The 18,495-nt window shown below is 46.4% G+C and overlaps 1 protein-coding gene across 1 annotated transcript in view; it reads right to left on the bottom strand.

The window, feature by feature from the left end:
• The window catches only part of LOC144596371 (collagen alpha-3(VI) chain-like), a 168,660-nt gene that overhangs the window by 51,455 nt on the left and 98,710 nt on the right, over window positions 1-18,495 (bottom strand). The window contains exon 18 of the mRNA XM_078404627.1: window positions 16,234-16,319. Within this exon, the coding sequence (XP_078260753.1) occupies window positions 16,234-16,319 (86 nt within the window). The remainder of the gene's footprint in view (window positions 1-16,233; window positions 16,320-18,495) is intronic.

Here is an 18,495-nt window from a genome sequence, read left to right as displayed (position 1 = left end):
GGCCCTTCGAGCCAGCACCACCATTCAATGTGATCATGGCTGATCATTCTCAATCAGTACCCCGTTCCTGCCTTCTCCCCATACCCCCTGACTCCGCTATCCTTAAGAGCACTATCTAGCTCTCTCTTGAATGCATTCAGAGAATTGGCCTCCACTGCCTTCTGAGGCAGAGAATTCAACAGATTCACAACTCTCTGACTGAAAAAGTTTTTCCTCGTCTCCGTTTTAAATGGCCTACCCCTTATTCTTAAACTGTGGCCCCTTGTTCTGGACTCCCCCAACATTGGGAACATGTTTCCTGCCTCTAACGTGTCCAACCCCTTAATAATCTTATACGTTTCGATAAGATCCCCTCTCATCCTTCTAAATTCCAGTGTATACAAGCCTAGTCGCTCCAGTCTTTCAACATATGACAGTCCCGCCATTCCGGGAATTAACCTAGTAAACCTACGCTGCACGCCCTCATGCCGCTGTGGTGGCTGTTTAAGTCTATGTTTAATTTTTGTGTGGTTATGTATCTTGTTGCTTTTTTAAATTTTAGACTGTGTGGTAAATCAAATGTCACTGTACCTCGGTATACGTGACAATAAAGGACCATTGAACCATTGACACCAAACTTCATCACAGCCTTGTGACAAATGTGGACCTAAATCACAGAGCAACATCCTTTGAAACCCCTTGAAAAAAACGTTTCTGAAGCAGCATTTGTACGTTGCTAAACATTTTGCCACCACTTCCCATTCCTCCCAGAGTATTGATAAGCACCACGCCCCCTTTAAAGTTTAGATTGAAAGGCTGGTATCAAGGAGTCAGTGGACTGCAGTTGAAGACAAACCATGATCTATTGTGTAGGATAATAACTGCAGATGCTGGTACAAATCGAAGGGATCACAAAATGCTGGAGTAACTCAGCGGGTCAGGCAGCATCTCAGGAGAGAAGGGATGGGTGACGTTTCGGGTCGAGACCCTTCTTCAGACTGATGTCGGGGAGGGGCGGGACAAAGGAAGGATATAGGTGGAGAAAGGAAGATAGAGGGAGATCTGGGATGGGGGAGGGGAAGGGAGGGAGAGAGGAACTATCTAAAGTTGGAGAAGTCAATGTTCATACCGCTGGGCTAATGATCAGAAGACAAAGAGGAGTCATAGAGTGATACAGTGTGGAGACAGGCCCTTTGCCCAACTTTCCCACACCGGCCAACATGTCCCAGCTACACTCGTTCCCCCTGCCTGCGTTTGCTCCATATCCCTCCAAACTTGTCCTATCGACGTACCTGTCTAACTGTTTCTTAAACGTCGGGATAGTCCCTGCCTCAACCACCTCGTCTGGCAGCTAGTTCCGTACACCCACCACCCTTTGTGTGAAAAAGTTACCCCTCAGGTTCCTATTAAATCTTTTCCCCCTCACCTTAAACCTGAAACCTTAAGTGTAGAGTGTGAAACAAAGTGAGCCTCCAGAAGCCAGGTGATTTATTGCTGTTCTGTAAAGGGACTGCAGCTAATGGCTCTGTTTTTCCAGTTAGGTTCTACTTTCTCAGTCAAGGCCAGTTTATTTTTGGCTGCCCCGCGCTTCAGCTCAGCAGTTGTGCAATGAGTGCAAACAGTCGCGATTCTTGCTCACATGTGAACAAGTTGGATCTTTTTATAGATGCAGAGTAGTAGCTAATGGAAAATAAAGCGACATAACTGGCCTCCTCGTTAACAAAACTTGGCTTCAGTTGCACACCTTCAATCTACTTTCCTTGTGTATTAGAAACCAAGAAGAAAGAATCTCTGAGTGGAGTTTAGTTCAGCTTGTGGAAGCAAATTTGTTTCTCTCAAAATGTGCTTGCGAATATCCTCAGGAATCAAACCCAATTTACTTGAGAAAACAATGGTAAAGGAATAAAATGGGAATATTTTTCTGACTGCTGTAGGCTTTACTGCATGAGGGGCCAGAATTAGTATAAGAAGGAACTGCAGATGCTGGTTTAAACCAAAGATAGACACAAAGCACGGGACAGGGTAACATCTCAGGAGAGAAGGAATGGGTGACGTTTCAGATCGAGACCCTTCTTTAGATTGAAAGTCACGGGAAAGGGAAATGAGAGATATAGAACAAATGTGGCTTGTAAACGCACCACCACTCAAGAGCAGCCTCTTCCCTTCTATTATCAGGCTTCTGAATGTTTCTTCCATACATTAGGGTATTGAGTGATTCACCTTGACTCCATTGTGCACAGTGCACTTTGCCTATATAATGGATGATGTGAACCTGTTGGGTTCAAACCTCTCATGCATTGGTGTAGCACTCTCCCCCACTCTCTCCCCCCACTCTCTCCCCCCACTCTCTCCCCCCACTCTCTCCCCACTCTCTCCCCCCACTCTCTCCCCCCACTCTCTCCCCCCACTCTCTCCCCCCTCTCCCCCTCTCCCCCCACTCTCCCACTCCCCCACCCACTCTCCCCTTTCCCCCCACTCTAACAAATGCTAAACTCTCGCATCCTACCTTCCACATATCCTAACCCGTCATTAAACTCGTGACGCCACAAATATTTATGTATAGCACCATCTGACCTGATTGAATGGCATGCAAAGCAAAAGTTTTCTGCGTAACTTGGTACACGTGACAATAATAATAAACATAAAGCTAAACCTGAACCTAAAAAAGAATTTGCAGCACCAGAAAGTGTGTAAAGACTTAGTGCTCAGGAGGGAATGAAGGTGTGGTATAGGAAGAAAGGATTTTAGATTTAGAGATACAGCGCGGAAACGGGGCCTTCGGCCCACCGGGTCCGCGCCGCCCAGCGATCCCCGCACACTAACACTATCTTACACACATTAGGGACAATTTTTACATTTGCCCAACCAATTAACCTACATACCTGTACGTCTTTGGAGTGTGGGAGGAAACCGAAGATCTCGGAGAAAACCCACGCAGGTCACGGGGAGAACGTACAAACTCCGTACAGACGGCGCCCGTAGTCAGGATCGAACCTGAGTCTCCGGCGCTGCATTCGTTGTAAGGCAGCAACTCTACCGCTGTACCAGCATCAGGCAGGAAGGAGAAGGCACTCATTGGTAACGATGGTAACGATGATATGTTTCATCGAGTAAAACGTGGTTATAAAGGGTGTTCACCAATTATTGGTGGTGAAGTTAATGAAGTCCATGAGATCTGCGTGGGTGCAGGAAGTAGCACCAATGCAGTCGTCAATGCAGCGGAGATAGATTATTACCCTCAACTCATTTAGAAACCGTGGCATTATAAAGCAAGACCTGGACAATGTACTTTTCCTGCTCCCATGACTAAATTTCCACACATACTGTGATCTTTACTTCTCAATATCCAGTCAAAACACAATGTGACTAGGTGGTCTGAAGAAGGGTCTCGACCCGAGACGTCACCCATTCCTTCTCCCCTAGATGCTGCCTGACCTGCTGAGTTACACCAGCGTTTTGTGATACCTTCGATTTGTACCAGCATCTGCAGTTATTTTCCTACACATGAGACCAGGTGATGTCAATAAGCACTATATGTTGTAACCTGACTTGTTAAGGTCTTCCATTTTTCTCCATACCTTTGTTAAGCAGGCAGACTCATCTGCCTTCTACCTGCCCTTCCAATATAACGAGAAACAGCAGGCAGTGAAGAAAGCCAATGGAATGTTGGCCTTCATAACAAGAGGAGTTGAGTATAGGAGCAAAGAGGTCCTTCTGCAGTTGTACAGGGCCCTAGTGAGATCGCACCTGGAGTACTGTGTGCAGTTTTGGTCTCCAAATTTGAGGAAGGATATTCTTGCTATTGAGGGCGTGCAGCATAGGTTTATTAGGTTAATTCCCGGAATGGCGGGACTGTCATATGTTGAAAGACTGGAGCGACTAGGCTTGTATACACTGGAATTTAGAAGGATGAGAGGGGATCTTATCGAAACGTATAAGATTATTAAGGGGTTGGACACGTTAGAGGCAGGAAACATGTTCCCAATGTTGGGGGAGTCCAGAACCAGGGGCCACAGTTTAAGAATAAGGGGTAGGCCATTTAGAACGGAGATGAGGAAAAACTTTTTCAGTCAGAGAGTTGTGAATCTGTGGAATTCTCTGTCTCAGAAGGCAGTGGAGGCCAATTCTCTGAATGCATTCAAGAGAGAGCTAGATAGAGCTCTTAAGGATAGCGGAGTCAGGGGGTATGGGGGAGAAGGCAGGAACGGGGTACTGATTGAGAATGATCAGCCATGATCTCATTGAATGGCGGTGCTGGCTCGAAGGGCCGAATGGCCTCCTCCTGCACCTATTGTCTATTGTCTATAACAACTCACACAATGTTCCACAGTGAATTTGAACAACATTTGAGGATGGCACAGTGGCACAACAGCAGAGTTGCTGCCTTACAGCGCCAGAGACCCAGGTTCAATCCTGACTATGGGTGCTGTCTGTACGGGGTTTGTACGTTCTCCCTGTGGCAGCTTGGGTTTTCTTCAGGCGCTCTGGTTTCCCCCCACATTCCAAAGATGTGCAGGTTTCTAGGTTAATTGGCTTCTGTAAATTGTCCTTCGTCTTCAGGATAGAACGAGTGTACTCGTGATTGCGAGTCAGCGCAGACTCGGTGTGCCGAAGGGCCTGCTTCCAGGCTGCGCCTCTGAAATAAACTGAACTAAACATTTCCTCTGTAGCAGACTGTAACTCAGCATAGCCCCCCATCAGTCTGAAGAAGGGTCTCGACCCGAGACGTCGCCCATTCCTTCTCTCCTGAGGTGCTGCCTGACCTGCTGAGTTACTCCAGCATTTTGTGAAAAACTACCTTCGATTTGTAACAGCATCTGCAGTTATTTTCTTGCACTGGCCTGACAGAGGTCATGCCAAAGAACCTTCTTTTAGAAGGTTAGATAGAGCTCTGGGGGCTAGTGGAATCAAGGGACATGGGGAGAAGGTAGTCACGGGTTCCTGATTGTGGATGATCAGCCATGATCACAATGAATGGTGGTGCTGGCTCGAAGGGCCAAATGGCCTCCTCCTGCACCTATTTTCTATGTTTCTATTTCACAAAATGCTGGAGTAACTCAGCAGGTCAGGCAGCATCTCAGGACAGAAGGGATGGGTGATGTTTTGGGTCGAGACCCTTCTATGTTTCTATGTTCCTTTGCCCATAATTCCATATTGGCAGCCAGCCCTGTGTCATTATGACATTCTAAGCCATCAACTCACAACTGCAAACCATCTCATAGAGTCATGGAGTCACATAGCATGGAAACAGACCCTTTGGCCCAACTTGCCCACACTGACCAACGTGTCTCAGCTACACTAGTCCCACCTGCTGGCGTTTGGCCCATATTCCTCTAAACTGTCCTATCCATGTACCTGTCCAAATGTTTCTTAAATATTGTGATAGTCCCTGCCTCAACTACCTCCTCTTGCAACTCTTTCAGTACACACTTTGTGTGAACATGTTACCTATTAAATCAATCCTCCCCCCTCACCTTAATCCTATGTCCTCTGGTCCTTGATTCCCCTGCTCTGGACAAGAGACTGTGCATCTACCCGATCTATTCCTCTCATGATTTTATACACCTCTATAAGATCACCCCTCATCCTCCTGCGCTCCAAGGAATAGTCTTAGCCTACTCAACCTCTCCCTATAGCTCAGACCCTCTAGTCCTGGCAACATCCTTGTAAATCGTCTCTGTACCCTTTCAAACTTGGCAACATCTTTCCTATAACATGGTGCCCAGAGCTGAACACAATACTCTAAATGCGGCTTCACCAGCGTCTTATGCAACTGTAACATGACCTCCCAACTTCTACACTCAATACTGACTGATGAAGGCCAATGTGCCAAAAGCCTTTTTGGCCACCTTATCTACCTGCGATGACACTTTCAAGGAACCATGCACCTGCACTCCTAGATCCCTCTGCTCCACAATACTCCCCAAAGTCCTACTGTGGGTCCTGCCCATGTTAGTCTTCCCAGAATGCAACACCTCACATTTCTCTATATTAAATTTAATCAACCACCCTTCAGCCCACCTGCCAACCGAAGAAGGGGTGGCGGTAGAGCGGGAAGTGGACAAAGCCACAGCAGCAGGCGAGAAGGGAGGGGGGGGCACTTCCTCCAAATCAAAGGCATAGCCATGGGCACTAGCGTGGGCCCCAGCTATGCCTGCCTCGTTGTTGGGTACGTCGAACAATCCCTGTTCCAGGCGTACACTGGCCCTATCCCGAACCCTATCTCCGCTGCATTGACGACTGCATTGGTGCTACCTCCTGCACCCGTGCAGAACTCATTGACTTCATCAACCTCACCACCAATTTCCATCCTGCACTCAAAAACACTTGGACCATCTCCGACACCTCCCTCCCAATTTTTGATCTCACCGTCTCCATCACAGGAGATAGATTATCGACTGATGTCTAATATAAATCTACTGACTCCCATTACGATCTAGAAACATAGAAACATAGAAAATAGGTGCAGGAGTAGGCCATTCGGCCCTTCGAGCCTGCACCGCCACTCAATGTGATCATGGCTGATCATCCAACTCTGTATCCCGTACCTGCCTTCTCTCCATACCCACTGATCCCTTTAGCCACAAGGGCCACATCTAACTCCCTCTTAAATATAGCCAATGAACTGGCCTCAACTATCTTCTGTGGCAGAGAATTCCACAGATTCACCACTCTCTGTGTGAAAAAAAACGTTCTCATCTCGGTCCTAAAAGACTTCCCCCTTATCCTTAAACTGTGACCCCTTGTTCTGGACTTCCCCAACATCGGGAACAATCTTCCTGCATCTAGCCTGTCCAACCCCTTAAGAATTTTGTAAGTAGACTACCCTTCTTCCCACCCTGCCTCCTACGAAGACTCTATCCCCTACTTCCAATTCCTCCGTCAACACCATATCTGCGCCCAAGCTGAGGTGTTCCATAATAGAACATCCGAGATGCCCTCATTCTTTATGGAATGGGACTTCCCCTCTTCCATCATAGATGAGGCCCTCACTCGTGTCTCTTCGGTACCCCGCAGCTCCGCCCTTGCTCCCCCTCCCCCGAGTCACAACAGGGACGGAGTCCCCCCAGTCCTTACCTTCCACCCCGTCAGCCGTCACATACAGCACATCATCCTCCAACATTTTCGCCACCTTCAAGAGAATCCCACCACTATCCACATCTACCCATCTCCACCCCTTTCTGCTTTCTGCAGAGACCATTCCCTAATCAACTCCCTGGTTAACTCATCCCTTCCCATCCAAACCACCCCTTCCCCAGGTATTTTTCCCTGCAACTATAGGAGATGCAACACCTGTCCCTGTACCTCCTCCCTCGACTCTGTCCAGGATCCTGACAGTCCTTCCAGGTGAGGCAGAGGTTGACTTGCACCTCCCCCAACCTCATCTACTGTATCCATTGTTCCAGGTGTGGCCTCCTAGATATCAGTGAGACTATGCACATTCTTAGATTTTTTTAGAGATACAGCGCGGAAACAGGCCCTTCGGCCCACCGAGTCCGCACCGCCCAGCGATCCCCGCACATTAACACTATCCTACACACACTAGGGACAATTTTTTTTTACATTTGCCCAGCCAATTAACCTACATACCTGCGCGTCTTTGGAGTGTGGGAGGAAACCGAAGATCTCGGGGAAAACCCACGCAGGTCACGGGGAGAACGTACAAACTCCATACAGACGGCGCCCGTAATCAGGATCGAACCTGAGTCTCCGGCGCTGCATTCGCTGTAAGGCAGCAACTCTACCGCTGCGCCACCGTGCCGCCATTCCGGGTGATCGTTTCGCTGAACACCTCCATTCTGTCTGCCGAGGCCTATGCAATATCCCGGTTGCTAAACACTTTATCTCCCCTTCCCATTCCCACACTGACCTTTCTGTACTGGGTCTCCTCCACTGTCAGAGTGAGGCCATACCCAAATTGGAGGAACAGCGCTTTATATTTTGCGTGGGCAGCTTACACCCCAGCGGTATGAACATTGATTTCTCTCACTTCATTTAACTCTTGCACCCCCTCTCTCTCCATCCCTCCCCCACTCTAGTTCTCCAACTAGTTTCACTGCCATCCTGCAGAGTTTCATTGTTTGCATTACTCGTTATCACCTTCTCCACAGCCAGCAATGGACCATTGTAGGCTCTTGTCCTTGATCTTTGTTGCTGGCTTTGATCTGTCTTTTTGCATATCTTATCTTGCGTTAAATTGTTCTATGTGCCTTTTCATATCTCTCAGTTCCCTCTCCCCTGACTCTCAGTCTGAAGATGGGTCTCTACCAGAAACGTCACCTATTCCTTTTCTCCAGAGATGCCGTCTGACCCGCTGCGTTACTCCAGCTTTTTTGTGCCCATCTTTGGAGATGGATATTGTTCCTTTGGCTCAGGATTTAAAGTGTTCTATTGCAGTAACTGGAAACGAGCCATTGCTTGAGCAGTAGTCCTCTTAAACATACCCAAGGGGGACAGGAGGAAATGTAGGAGTGATATGGGGGGGAATGGAAATTATGCTCCTGCTCTCCTCCACAGATTTGGCAATTCGCAGATTTACACCAAAAGTTATGTGCATGGAAAATAGATTCCATATTGACGTGTGCATTGAACAAATTGAATTACGATTTAATAAACAAATAGAGCAGACAAGTTCTTCAAATGTCAAGAAGGGCAGGAATTTTACATTGCTAATTTTGCTGAGGAGAAATTTTACACAGCCTGATGAAGTACTTTCAAACATAAGTATTCCTCTCGAGAGATTAATTATTGTACTGTAAGCCAGCCAGCTACTGCCTAATTGGAGCAGATTCACTTATTTTGTCTACAAACATATCAAAGGAGCTCTTCCCAGCAAATAACCCTCTTAAGACATCACAGCAAATCACTTGGGACCAGCTTGTCTTGCCAGATGTGATGGCAGACATTTTTGAACTGGCACTAGCTCCTCTGGTAGAAGACAGAATGTAAAAGACATCGAGGGCAGTGAAGTACGCTCCCTGGTATTTAAGACACAGCGCATTCAAAAGTCTAAGTGAACATGGAACACAGAAGAGTGCTGTTCAGAAACCCGGCCTCTCACCACACAATGTCTATGCTGAGCATGATGTCAAGGTAAACCGATCTCCACTGACTGCGCATAATCCACATCCCTCCATTCCTTGCATACGCACGTGCCTATCTAGATGTCTCGTTCTTGCCACTACTAGTCCGCCCCTGCCACCATTCCCAGCAGAGTCTTCCCGCCTCTTATTTATGGAGCTCTAACATGTAAAATAACGCATTCAGCTCGACATTTTTCCCGTCCAGTCGACGCCTTCTTCGGTCATGATTCGGGGAATTTATTCTTTGGCTTCTGGTGAATAGAGCATCGGACAATTAAAAGGAAACTGTGGGACCCGCTTTGTTTAATTCTTGGCATCTGCTCTTTCCCAAATGGAAGGCAATGAGGGGCAGACACTTAATCTATTCAAGTGTCTATTCAAATCTATTCAAAATTCATCGACTAGGCTTGTACACACTGGAATTTAGAAGGATGAGGGGGGATCTTATCGAAACGTATAAGATTATTAAGGGGTTGGACACGTTAGAGGCAGGAAACATGTTCCCAATGTTGGAGGAGTCCAGAACAAGGGGCCACAGTTTAAGAATAAGGGGTAGGCCATTTAGAACGGAGGTGAGGAAAAACTTTTTCTGTCAGAGTTGTGAATCTGTGGAATTCTCTGCCTCAGAAGGCAGTGGAGGCCAATTCTCTGAATGCATTCAAGAGAGAGCTAGTCAGAGCTCTTAAGGATAGCGGAGTCAGGGGGTATGGGGAGAAGGCAGGAACAGGGTACTGATTGAGAATGATCAGCCATGATCACATTGAATGGTGGTGCTGACTCGAAGGGCCGAATGGCCTCCTCCTGCACCTATTGTCTATTGTCATGTCACTATAGAAAACACCAAATTGCGTTTTGTGCAGGTGGTATAATTTAAAAATTCGTGGGCGTGAAAACCAATGTCTCGGCCAGTATTTATTGTCCATCTCTCGTTTTCTTTGAGAAGTTCCTGCTGGATGTTACTTTGAAATCGCTTTTCTCTGTTTGACGAAGCTGCTTTGATTACACTATTAAATAGTGATTCGTATTTTGATCCAATGTTACGTGAAAGGATGGTAACATAAATCCAAGACACGATCACCTTCATTTTGGAAGCAATGTTAATATAATAATATAATAATAATATATTCCTTTATTCGTCCCACACCGGGGAAATTTACAGTGTTACAGCAGCAAAGTGGATAGCAAGAAACATTCATTATAAATAAAAGTAAAGACAAGGATAAATTGTCATCAGTTTTCTGTGTGTTCTTAACTGTTACTGTTGACTGGTTTGCTGGGAGCAGTGCTGGTTGTGCAGTCTCACAGCAGCGGGAAGGAAGGACCTCCGATATCTCTCCTTCACGCACTTGGGGTGAAGGAGTCTGTCACTGAAGGAGCTACTCAGTGCAGTGACAGTGTCCTGCATGGGGTGGGAGTCGTTGTCCAGCAGCGATGTTAGCTTTGCCATCATCCTCCTCTCTCCCACCACCTGCACTGAGTCGAGGGGGCAACCCAGGACAGAGCTGGCCTTCCTGACCAGCTTGTCGAGTCTCTTCCCCTCCGCTGAGATGCTGCTGCTCCAGCAGACCACTCCATAAAAAATGGCCGACACAACCACCGTGTCGTAGAAGGTCCTTAGGAGATATACGATAATATTTTATTGTCAGATCAAGTCCAACATTTTTCTTGCATCTCAGCAGCTCCATGTGCAACATCAACAAAGACAAAGAATGTAAGACAAGAAAGGAGGGTACATATATTCACCATAACGATACAGTCACAAATGACGACACTTTCAAGACCCTTCAACGTCCATTTTGATCTGAGCTGTGCTCCACCATCTTTTTGCTCTTGACGATGGAGAGGGATACAAGTTTGGGAGATGTTACCAATAGAAATAAAATGGTCCCTATTGATTTTCCTTTTCACTCACAATGTGCCTCTAAAATTTAACCATTCACGATAAGATAATCATGGATATATTTAAAGACAGATTTTTGAAGGAGTAATTCAATATAAATTAAAGAAGCTGGTTTCATTGGGAAATTTCAGACCTCTATCGGCACATATGTCCACAAATGGGAAAGGGTGCAAAGTTCTTTCATTGTTTAGCCTCTGTATACAAAATAGAAGCATTGCTTAGTGAATAGTTGGATGCCTGCATTTTTGGAGTGAGATTTGCTATAGATAGCTTGCCAGATTCCACATCCATTTAAAATAACACACTCAGTTCCCTTCTGAAACTACTGACATACATTTGGCAGAGTGTAATAAAGTATTGGACACCATTTGCTACCAGTAGAATATTTAGTTATATTTTCCTATTGGGCTCCTGCTGAGGTCTTCAAGTCATTAAACTGGATAAATAAGACTTTTGGAATTAAAGTATAGCTGTTTATATTTATTATCTTTGCAATGTACTTAGTTCGCCAAAACTAGCATTCAATATTGGGTTTAGTTTTGAGATTTCGTTTTTAGGATACAGCATGGAAACAAGCCCCTTGGACCACCAAGTCCGTGCCGACCATTATCACCTGTGGATTAGTTCCATCCTACACACCAGGGGCAATTTACAGAAGCCAATTAACCTAGAAACCAAACCTGCACGTCTTTGGAATGTGGGAGAAAACCTGAGCACCCAGAGGAAAATCACGTGGTCACAAGGAGAACGTGCAAACCGCATACAGACAGCACCCAAGGTCAGGATTCAACATGGGTCTCTGGTGCTGGACGGCAGCAACTCTACTACCGCTGTGCCACTGTGCCGTTGAAGTTTGCAGACGACACAACGGTGATCGGGCTGATCACCAACGGTGATGGAACAAAATACAGAGCGGAGGTGCAGAACCTGGCGGACTGGTGCTCTGATAACAACCTGTCCCGAAATACCACCAAGACCAAGGAGCTGATCATCAACTTCCGTAGGTCACACAACGGGGAATACGCCCCGAACTTTATCAACGGGGACAGTGTGGAGGAAGTGTCCAGCTTCAAGTTTCTGAGCACTCACATTTCGGAGGACCTAACATGGTCCAATAACACTGCTGCGCTGGTCAAGAAGTTACAGCAACGACTGTTCTACCTAAGAACACTGAAAAAGTCTGGTCTACCCCAACAGCTGCTGACGACATTCTACCGCTGCACCATCGAGACCATCCTAACACATGGCATCCCTGTGTGGTACCTCAGCTGCACGGAGGCAGAGAGGAAAGCTCTTCAGCGGGTAGTCCATAGAGCTCAGAGGACCATCGGAACACAGCTACCAGCCTTGGAGGGCATCTACAACACACGATGCCTCAGAAAAGCCACCAGCATCCACAAAGACTCTTCACACCCCTGCAACAGTCTGTTCGAACTTCTACCATCGGGCAGACGATACAAGGCCTTCTACGCCCGCACCTCCAGACTCAGGAACAGCTTCATCCCCAGGGCCATAGCTGCTATGAACCGGTCCTGCTGAGCCGGATGGTCACATCGCACAGTGATCCGGCACAGAACTACTTGCACTTTATTCTGTTTTAAAACTGTTACAATTTGTTTCATTGGGTTGTTTAAATTAATACTGACTAGCTAATTCATTTATTGCATCGTATGGGAGGCGCATTCCCAATCTCGTTGTACCCTGTACAATGACAATAAAGATATATTGTATTGGTATTGTATGTTGATAAAAGTTGTCTTTTAGAAGTTCAATGGCCATTGAGCACAAAATGAAGTAACTTCAACAAACTGTCAGCTCCTCACCACAGACCACCTCAAAATGATTTAGCTCAGCACATTGTGAACCACATTGTAGTCTGTGGCTTCAATCAATCACAATGGAACAGCATATCTTATAGGATCTACAAGGATCTTACAGAAACATATAAAATTCTTAACGGATTGGACAGGCCAGATGCCAGGAAAAATGGACAGGCCAGATGCCGTGAAAATGTTCCCCGTGTTGAGGGAGTCCAGAACCAGGGGTCACAGTGTAAGAATAAGGGGAAGACCATTTAGGACTGAGATGAGGAAAAAAGTTTTCACCCAGAGAGTTGTGAATCTGTGGAATTCTTTGCCACAGAAGGCTGTGGAGGCCAATTCACTGGAGGTTTTCAAGAGAGAGTTAGATCTAGCTCTTAGGGCTAACGGAATGAAGGGATATGGGGAAAAAGCAGGAACCAGGTACTGATTTTGGATGCTCAGCCATGATCATATTGAACGCTGGTGCTGGCTAGAAGGGCCGAATGGCCTACGCCTGCGCCTATTTTCTATGTTTCTATGTTTCTAAATGCTGAGGGATTCTTCACATCCTCTATGTGGGAGTGCATTGCATCAAATCAAGATTTTGTCATGCGTTTCCTCAGCACCACTGCATAAAACAATTTCAGTGCTTTAGCTTGTAACTCCAGCAGAATTGAATTAGGTAAAAGTGTTAGTCCATACTGAATACACAGACTGTAGTCTTTGTACTGTACATAACCTTTTTTTTCATTCTTATGTAATGGATGTTTAACAATAGGAATCTGCAATGCACCATTAGTTAATCAACACTAACCCAACAGCTGAATGGTACATTGTTGGGATATGGATGGTGTCCAGAGGCTTCCTTATTTAGTTAAGTTTGGTTTAGAGATACAGCGCGGAAACAGGCCCTTCAGCCCACCGAGTCCGCGCTGACCAGCGATCCCCGCACATTAACACTATCCTACACACACTTGGGTCAATACACATTTATACCAAGCCAATTAACCTACAAACCTGTACGTCTTTGGAGTTTGCATAGAGTCTCTTGTAGGGGAATCGAGGAACAGAGGACATAGGTTCAAGGTAAAGGGGAAAAAGATTTAATAGGAGTCTGAGGGGAAACTTTTTCACACAAAGGGTGGTGGGTGCATGCAACAAGCTGCCAGAGGAGGTAATTGAGGCTGGGACGATCCCAACCTTTTACAAAAAATTAGACAGGTACATGGATTTTTTTAGATTTAGATTTTAGATTTTAGATTTAGAGATACAGCGCGGAAACAGGCCCTTCAGCCCACCGGGTCCGCGCCGCTCAGCGATCCCCGCACATTAACACTATCCTACACACACTAGGGACAATTTTTTAAAAACATTTACCCAGTCAATGAACCTACAAACCTGTACGTCTTTGGAGTGTGGGAGGAAACCAAAGATCGGAGAAAACCCACGCAGGTCACGGGGAGAACATACAAACTCCGTACAGACGGCGCCTGTAGTCGGGATCGAACCTGAGTCTCCGGCGCTGCATTCGCTGTAAGGCAGCAACTCTACCGCTGCGCCACCGTGCCGACAGGTTTGGAGGGATATGGAGGCAGGTGGGACTAGTGTAGCTGGGACTTGTTGGCTGGTATGGGCAAGTTGGGCCGAAGGGCCTGTTTCCACACTGTTTCACTCTATGACTCTCTACAGGTTTGCCTAATATGTACTTTTCCACTTGGTGTTGGATTAAGGCTCAGACATGAGGGGACGAGGATCGGACGAGATAATAAACTGAGATTTGCACTCATCCAACCCTGCCAGGGATCAACCTGCAACCTGCCGCAGTGCAAGGCTCCTGCAGTCTGAACTCGCCAGGTGACTGATCTCCAGGTGTGCATGCGTCTATGTTCCTCTGAAAGCACGCAGCTGTCCGACTCTTCTGAAACGTGGCAGCCCCACTGTGGACTCCGACTGCTCAATCAGAGCCTTCTGACGCAAAAACAAAATCCTAAATAAAGTTTGGAAACGCATCTCGAGTGGAGTTCCAGCAAGTCACAGAGGAGAGCTGCATGCAAGTGATGTAATGTCTTGCAATGTGCGCCAAGCAACATAACAGAGAAAGCCAAGAACACTACATATAGATTCGTATGTGTAGCTTCGGCCGCAAGTCACTCGACCATGTTTCATTTCAAACCCTCGCATTTTTTATCATGCCTTGCACAAATCCTAGACTATTATTAATTCTTAAGTTTTTCTTCCCTGCGGTAACTCTGTGAAAGTGTTGACCCGCCCGTACAAAACCTCAAAAAGGTTTTCTTGTGCTGCTTCAGCTGATGGACACCGAGGCATTGAAGTTGGCCACACACCAGCGGAAGGAGCACTGAATTAAAGTGACTACCTGCTGGAAAGAATGTGTATGTGTGATGTATACATGCGGTTGGTTACTGGGTGTGGACAGGATCTAGCTTGGCCGCCATACTTCCCACAACCAGGTCGACTGCCAGCTCCCACTGTTTCATCACACGCACGCAGAATAACTGTCTCACTGACATTCTGGAGAGCTTCCAGTCCCAATGAGACCTTCGACTTTCAACCACATCGCCGCCGGAGTGAGACTCGAACACATTAAATGCAGTTATCCGTTCTCAACCCCTCTAGTGTCAAAAATGCTGATGGTTTGCTTTGCTACCCCTGCAGTAGAAATATAAGGTGATTGAAATGAGTCTCATTATTCATTTGGCAGTTAGAATTGTACACTCGTTAGTATTCTTGTGCTGGAAAAAAAAATCTGCAGATGCTGGTTTAAATCGAAGGTTGACACAAAATGCTGGAGTAACTCAGCGGGTCAGGCAGCATCTCGGGAGAGAAGGAATACCTCCAATAAATTCTTGTATACACTGGAATTTAGAAGGATGAGAGGTGATCTTATCGAAACGTATAAGATTATTAAGGGGTTGGACACGTTAGAGGCAGGAAACATGTTCCCAATGTTGGGGGAGTCCAGAACAAGGGGCCACAGTTTAAGAATAAGGGGTAAGCCATTTAGAACTGAGATGAGGAAACACTTTTTCAGTCAGAGAGTTGTGAATCTGTGGAATTCTCTGCCTCAGAAGGCAGTGGAGGCCAATTCTCTGAATGCATTCAAGAGAGAGCTGGATAGAGCTCTTAAGGATAGCGGAGTCAGGGGTATGGGGAGAAGGCAGGAACGGGGTACTGATTGAGAATGATCTGCCATGATCATATTGAATGGCGGTGCTGGCACGAAGGGCCAAATGGCCTCCTCCTGCACCTATTGTCTATTGTCTATTGAATGGGTGTCCTTTCGGGCCGAGGGGTTTCAGTCTGAAGAGGGGTCTCGACCTGAAACGTCACCCATTCCTTCTCTCCCGAGATGCTGCCTGACCCGCTGAGTTACTCCAGCATTTTGTGTCTACCTAGTATTCTTGTGCTATTTGTTTCAAAAATAGCTCTGAAGAATTTGCTTAACTACGTTCAATTTACAGAGTGATTCAAGCAACGAGCAGCAGATCGTGATCTGGGTGTGTCGGCTGTCTCTGGCACGGAGGCCGTGAAACGCTGCAAAATTCAGAAAGCATCGTGAGTGACGGGTAAAACAGAGTAAAGTGAGCAATCTCAGCAAAACAAAACTTCAGTTCAGTTTAGTTTATTGTCACCTGTACCGAGGTACAGTGAAATGTTAGAAAATAACTGCAGATGCTGGTACAAATCGAAGGTATTTATTCACAAAATGCTGGAGTAACTCAGCGGGTCAGGCTGCATCTCAGGAGAGAAGGAATGGGTGACGTTTCGGGTCGAGACCCTTCTTCAGACTGAGGTACAGTGAGAAGCTTTTGTTGCGTGCTACCCAGTCAGCAGAAAGACAATACATGATTCCAATCGAGCCACTTACAGTGTGCAGATACATGATAAGGGAATAACGCTTAGTGCAAGGTAAAGCCAGCAAAGTCCGATCAAGGATAGTCCGAGGGTCACCAAAGAGGTAGCTAGTAGTTCAGCACTGCTCTCTGGTTGTGGTAGGATGATTCAGTTGCGTGATAACAGCTGGGAAGAAACTGTCCCTGAACCTGGAGGTGTGCGTTTTCACACTTCTGTACCTTTTGCCTGATGGGAGAGGGGAGAAGAGGGAGTGGCCAGGGTGAGGCTGGTCCTTGATTATGCTGCTGGCCTTGCCGAGGCAGCGTGAGGTGTAAATGGAGTCAATGGAAGGGAGGTTGGTTTGTGCGATGGTCCCAGACTGCATCGCAAAATTTGGTTAGAGGTTTTCCAGCCTGGGGGTTTCTTCACAGGGGAGTGAACTACTGATAACTTCAAGCAATTGAGGAGCTCCCAACGAAGTGCGTTGATGTAGCTGGTTGATATTCTAGGTCCCTGACAACATTTTCAAGTTGGAAGCAAATGCCCAACAGCACTTGGAAGTGGAATAAACGTATGGAAATATTATAGTGACTAAGCCAGCAGGTTTAATGTTTCCGTAACAGAAAGAGCTTTGAAAATACATGGAGCATAATCAAAAAGCGAGCCAAGAGGAACGCTTGTTCTGGTGTCAGGCATCATTGGGTTGCATTTCCAGGCTCAGGCCCAGTTCTCAATTTGAAGTCAGCTGAAATATGAAATGTGCTTTACTGCCCAAGTTGCTGACTGCAAAACTTTCTCCATAATTTACGTGGGTTGTTAGATTAATCAAATTTTCCAGAATTAGATAACGTGCAATTCACTTTCAGCAGGAGTATCAAAATACATGTACAGTACGTTTGCCCACTGGCCTTTCCAAAAATGGTTAAAACAAATACCAACGGCATTCTTCGACATTAAACAGGGAAATGCGTTGTACATAACCACATACTTATAGAGAAGGAATGGGTGACATTTTGGGTCTAGATTTAGATTTTTAGATTTAGAGATACAGCGCAGAAACAGGCCTTTCGGCCCACCGGGTCCGCGCCGCCCAGCGATCCCCGCACACTTAACACTATCCTACACCCACTAGGGACAATTTAAAAAAAAAATTGCCCAGTCAATTAACCTACAAACTTGCACGTCTTTGGAATGTGGGAGGAAACCGAAGATCTCGGAGAAAACCCACGCAGGACACGGGGAGAACGTACAAACTCGGTACAGACGGCGCCCGTAGTCAGGATCGAACCTAAGTCTCCGGCGCTGCATTTGCTGTAAGGCAGCAACTCTACCGCTGCGGCACCGTGTCTCGGGTCGAGACACATCACCCGTTCCTACTCTTCAGGGATGCTGCCTCTCCAGCATTTTGTGTCTACCTTCTGCGGTCTGAAGAAGGGTCTCGACCCGAAACGTCACCCATTCCTTCTCTCTAGAGATGCTGCCTGTCCCGCTGAGTTACTCCAGCATTTTGTGACTATCTTCGCTTTAATTATACCAGTTCCTACCTACACACCATATACTTAAATAGGTACCTCAGGTTTCCTTCGTAGACAGTGAAACATTAAGGATTTGTTAGCTGCACGTTTGTGAAAGGCTACCTGATTACATCACTGTATTAAAGGGATTAAAAGTACCATTAGCAAATTTGCAGATGATACAAAGCTGGGTGGCAGTGTGAGCTGTGAGGAAGATGCTATGATCACCTACTAATTTGATCATGTTTTTGAGGATATGACCAAGGTGATCAAATGAGGGTAGGGTAAAGTCTGAAGAAGGATGATAGGTGACCCATATGGAAGTGCACAAGATCATGAGGGGGAGATGCACAGAATCTTTT

The sequence above is a fragment of the Rhinoraja longicauda genome, chromosome 8 (assembly GCF_053455715.1).
Source record: "Rhinoraja longicauda isolate Sanriku21f chromosome 8, sRhiLon1.1, whole genome shotgun sequence".
Classification (NCBI taxonomy): domain Eukaryota; kingdom Metazoa; phylum Chordata; class Chondrichthyes; order Rajiformes; family Arhynchobatidae; genus Rhinoraja; species Rhinoraja longicauda.
The sequence above is the reverse complement of the archived record's forward strand: the minus strand, read 5'-3'. Positions and strand labels throughout refer to the sequence as shown.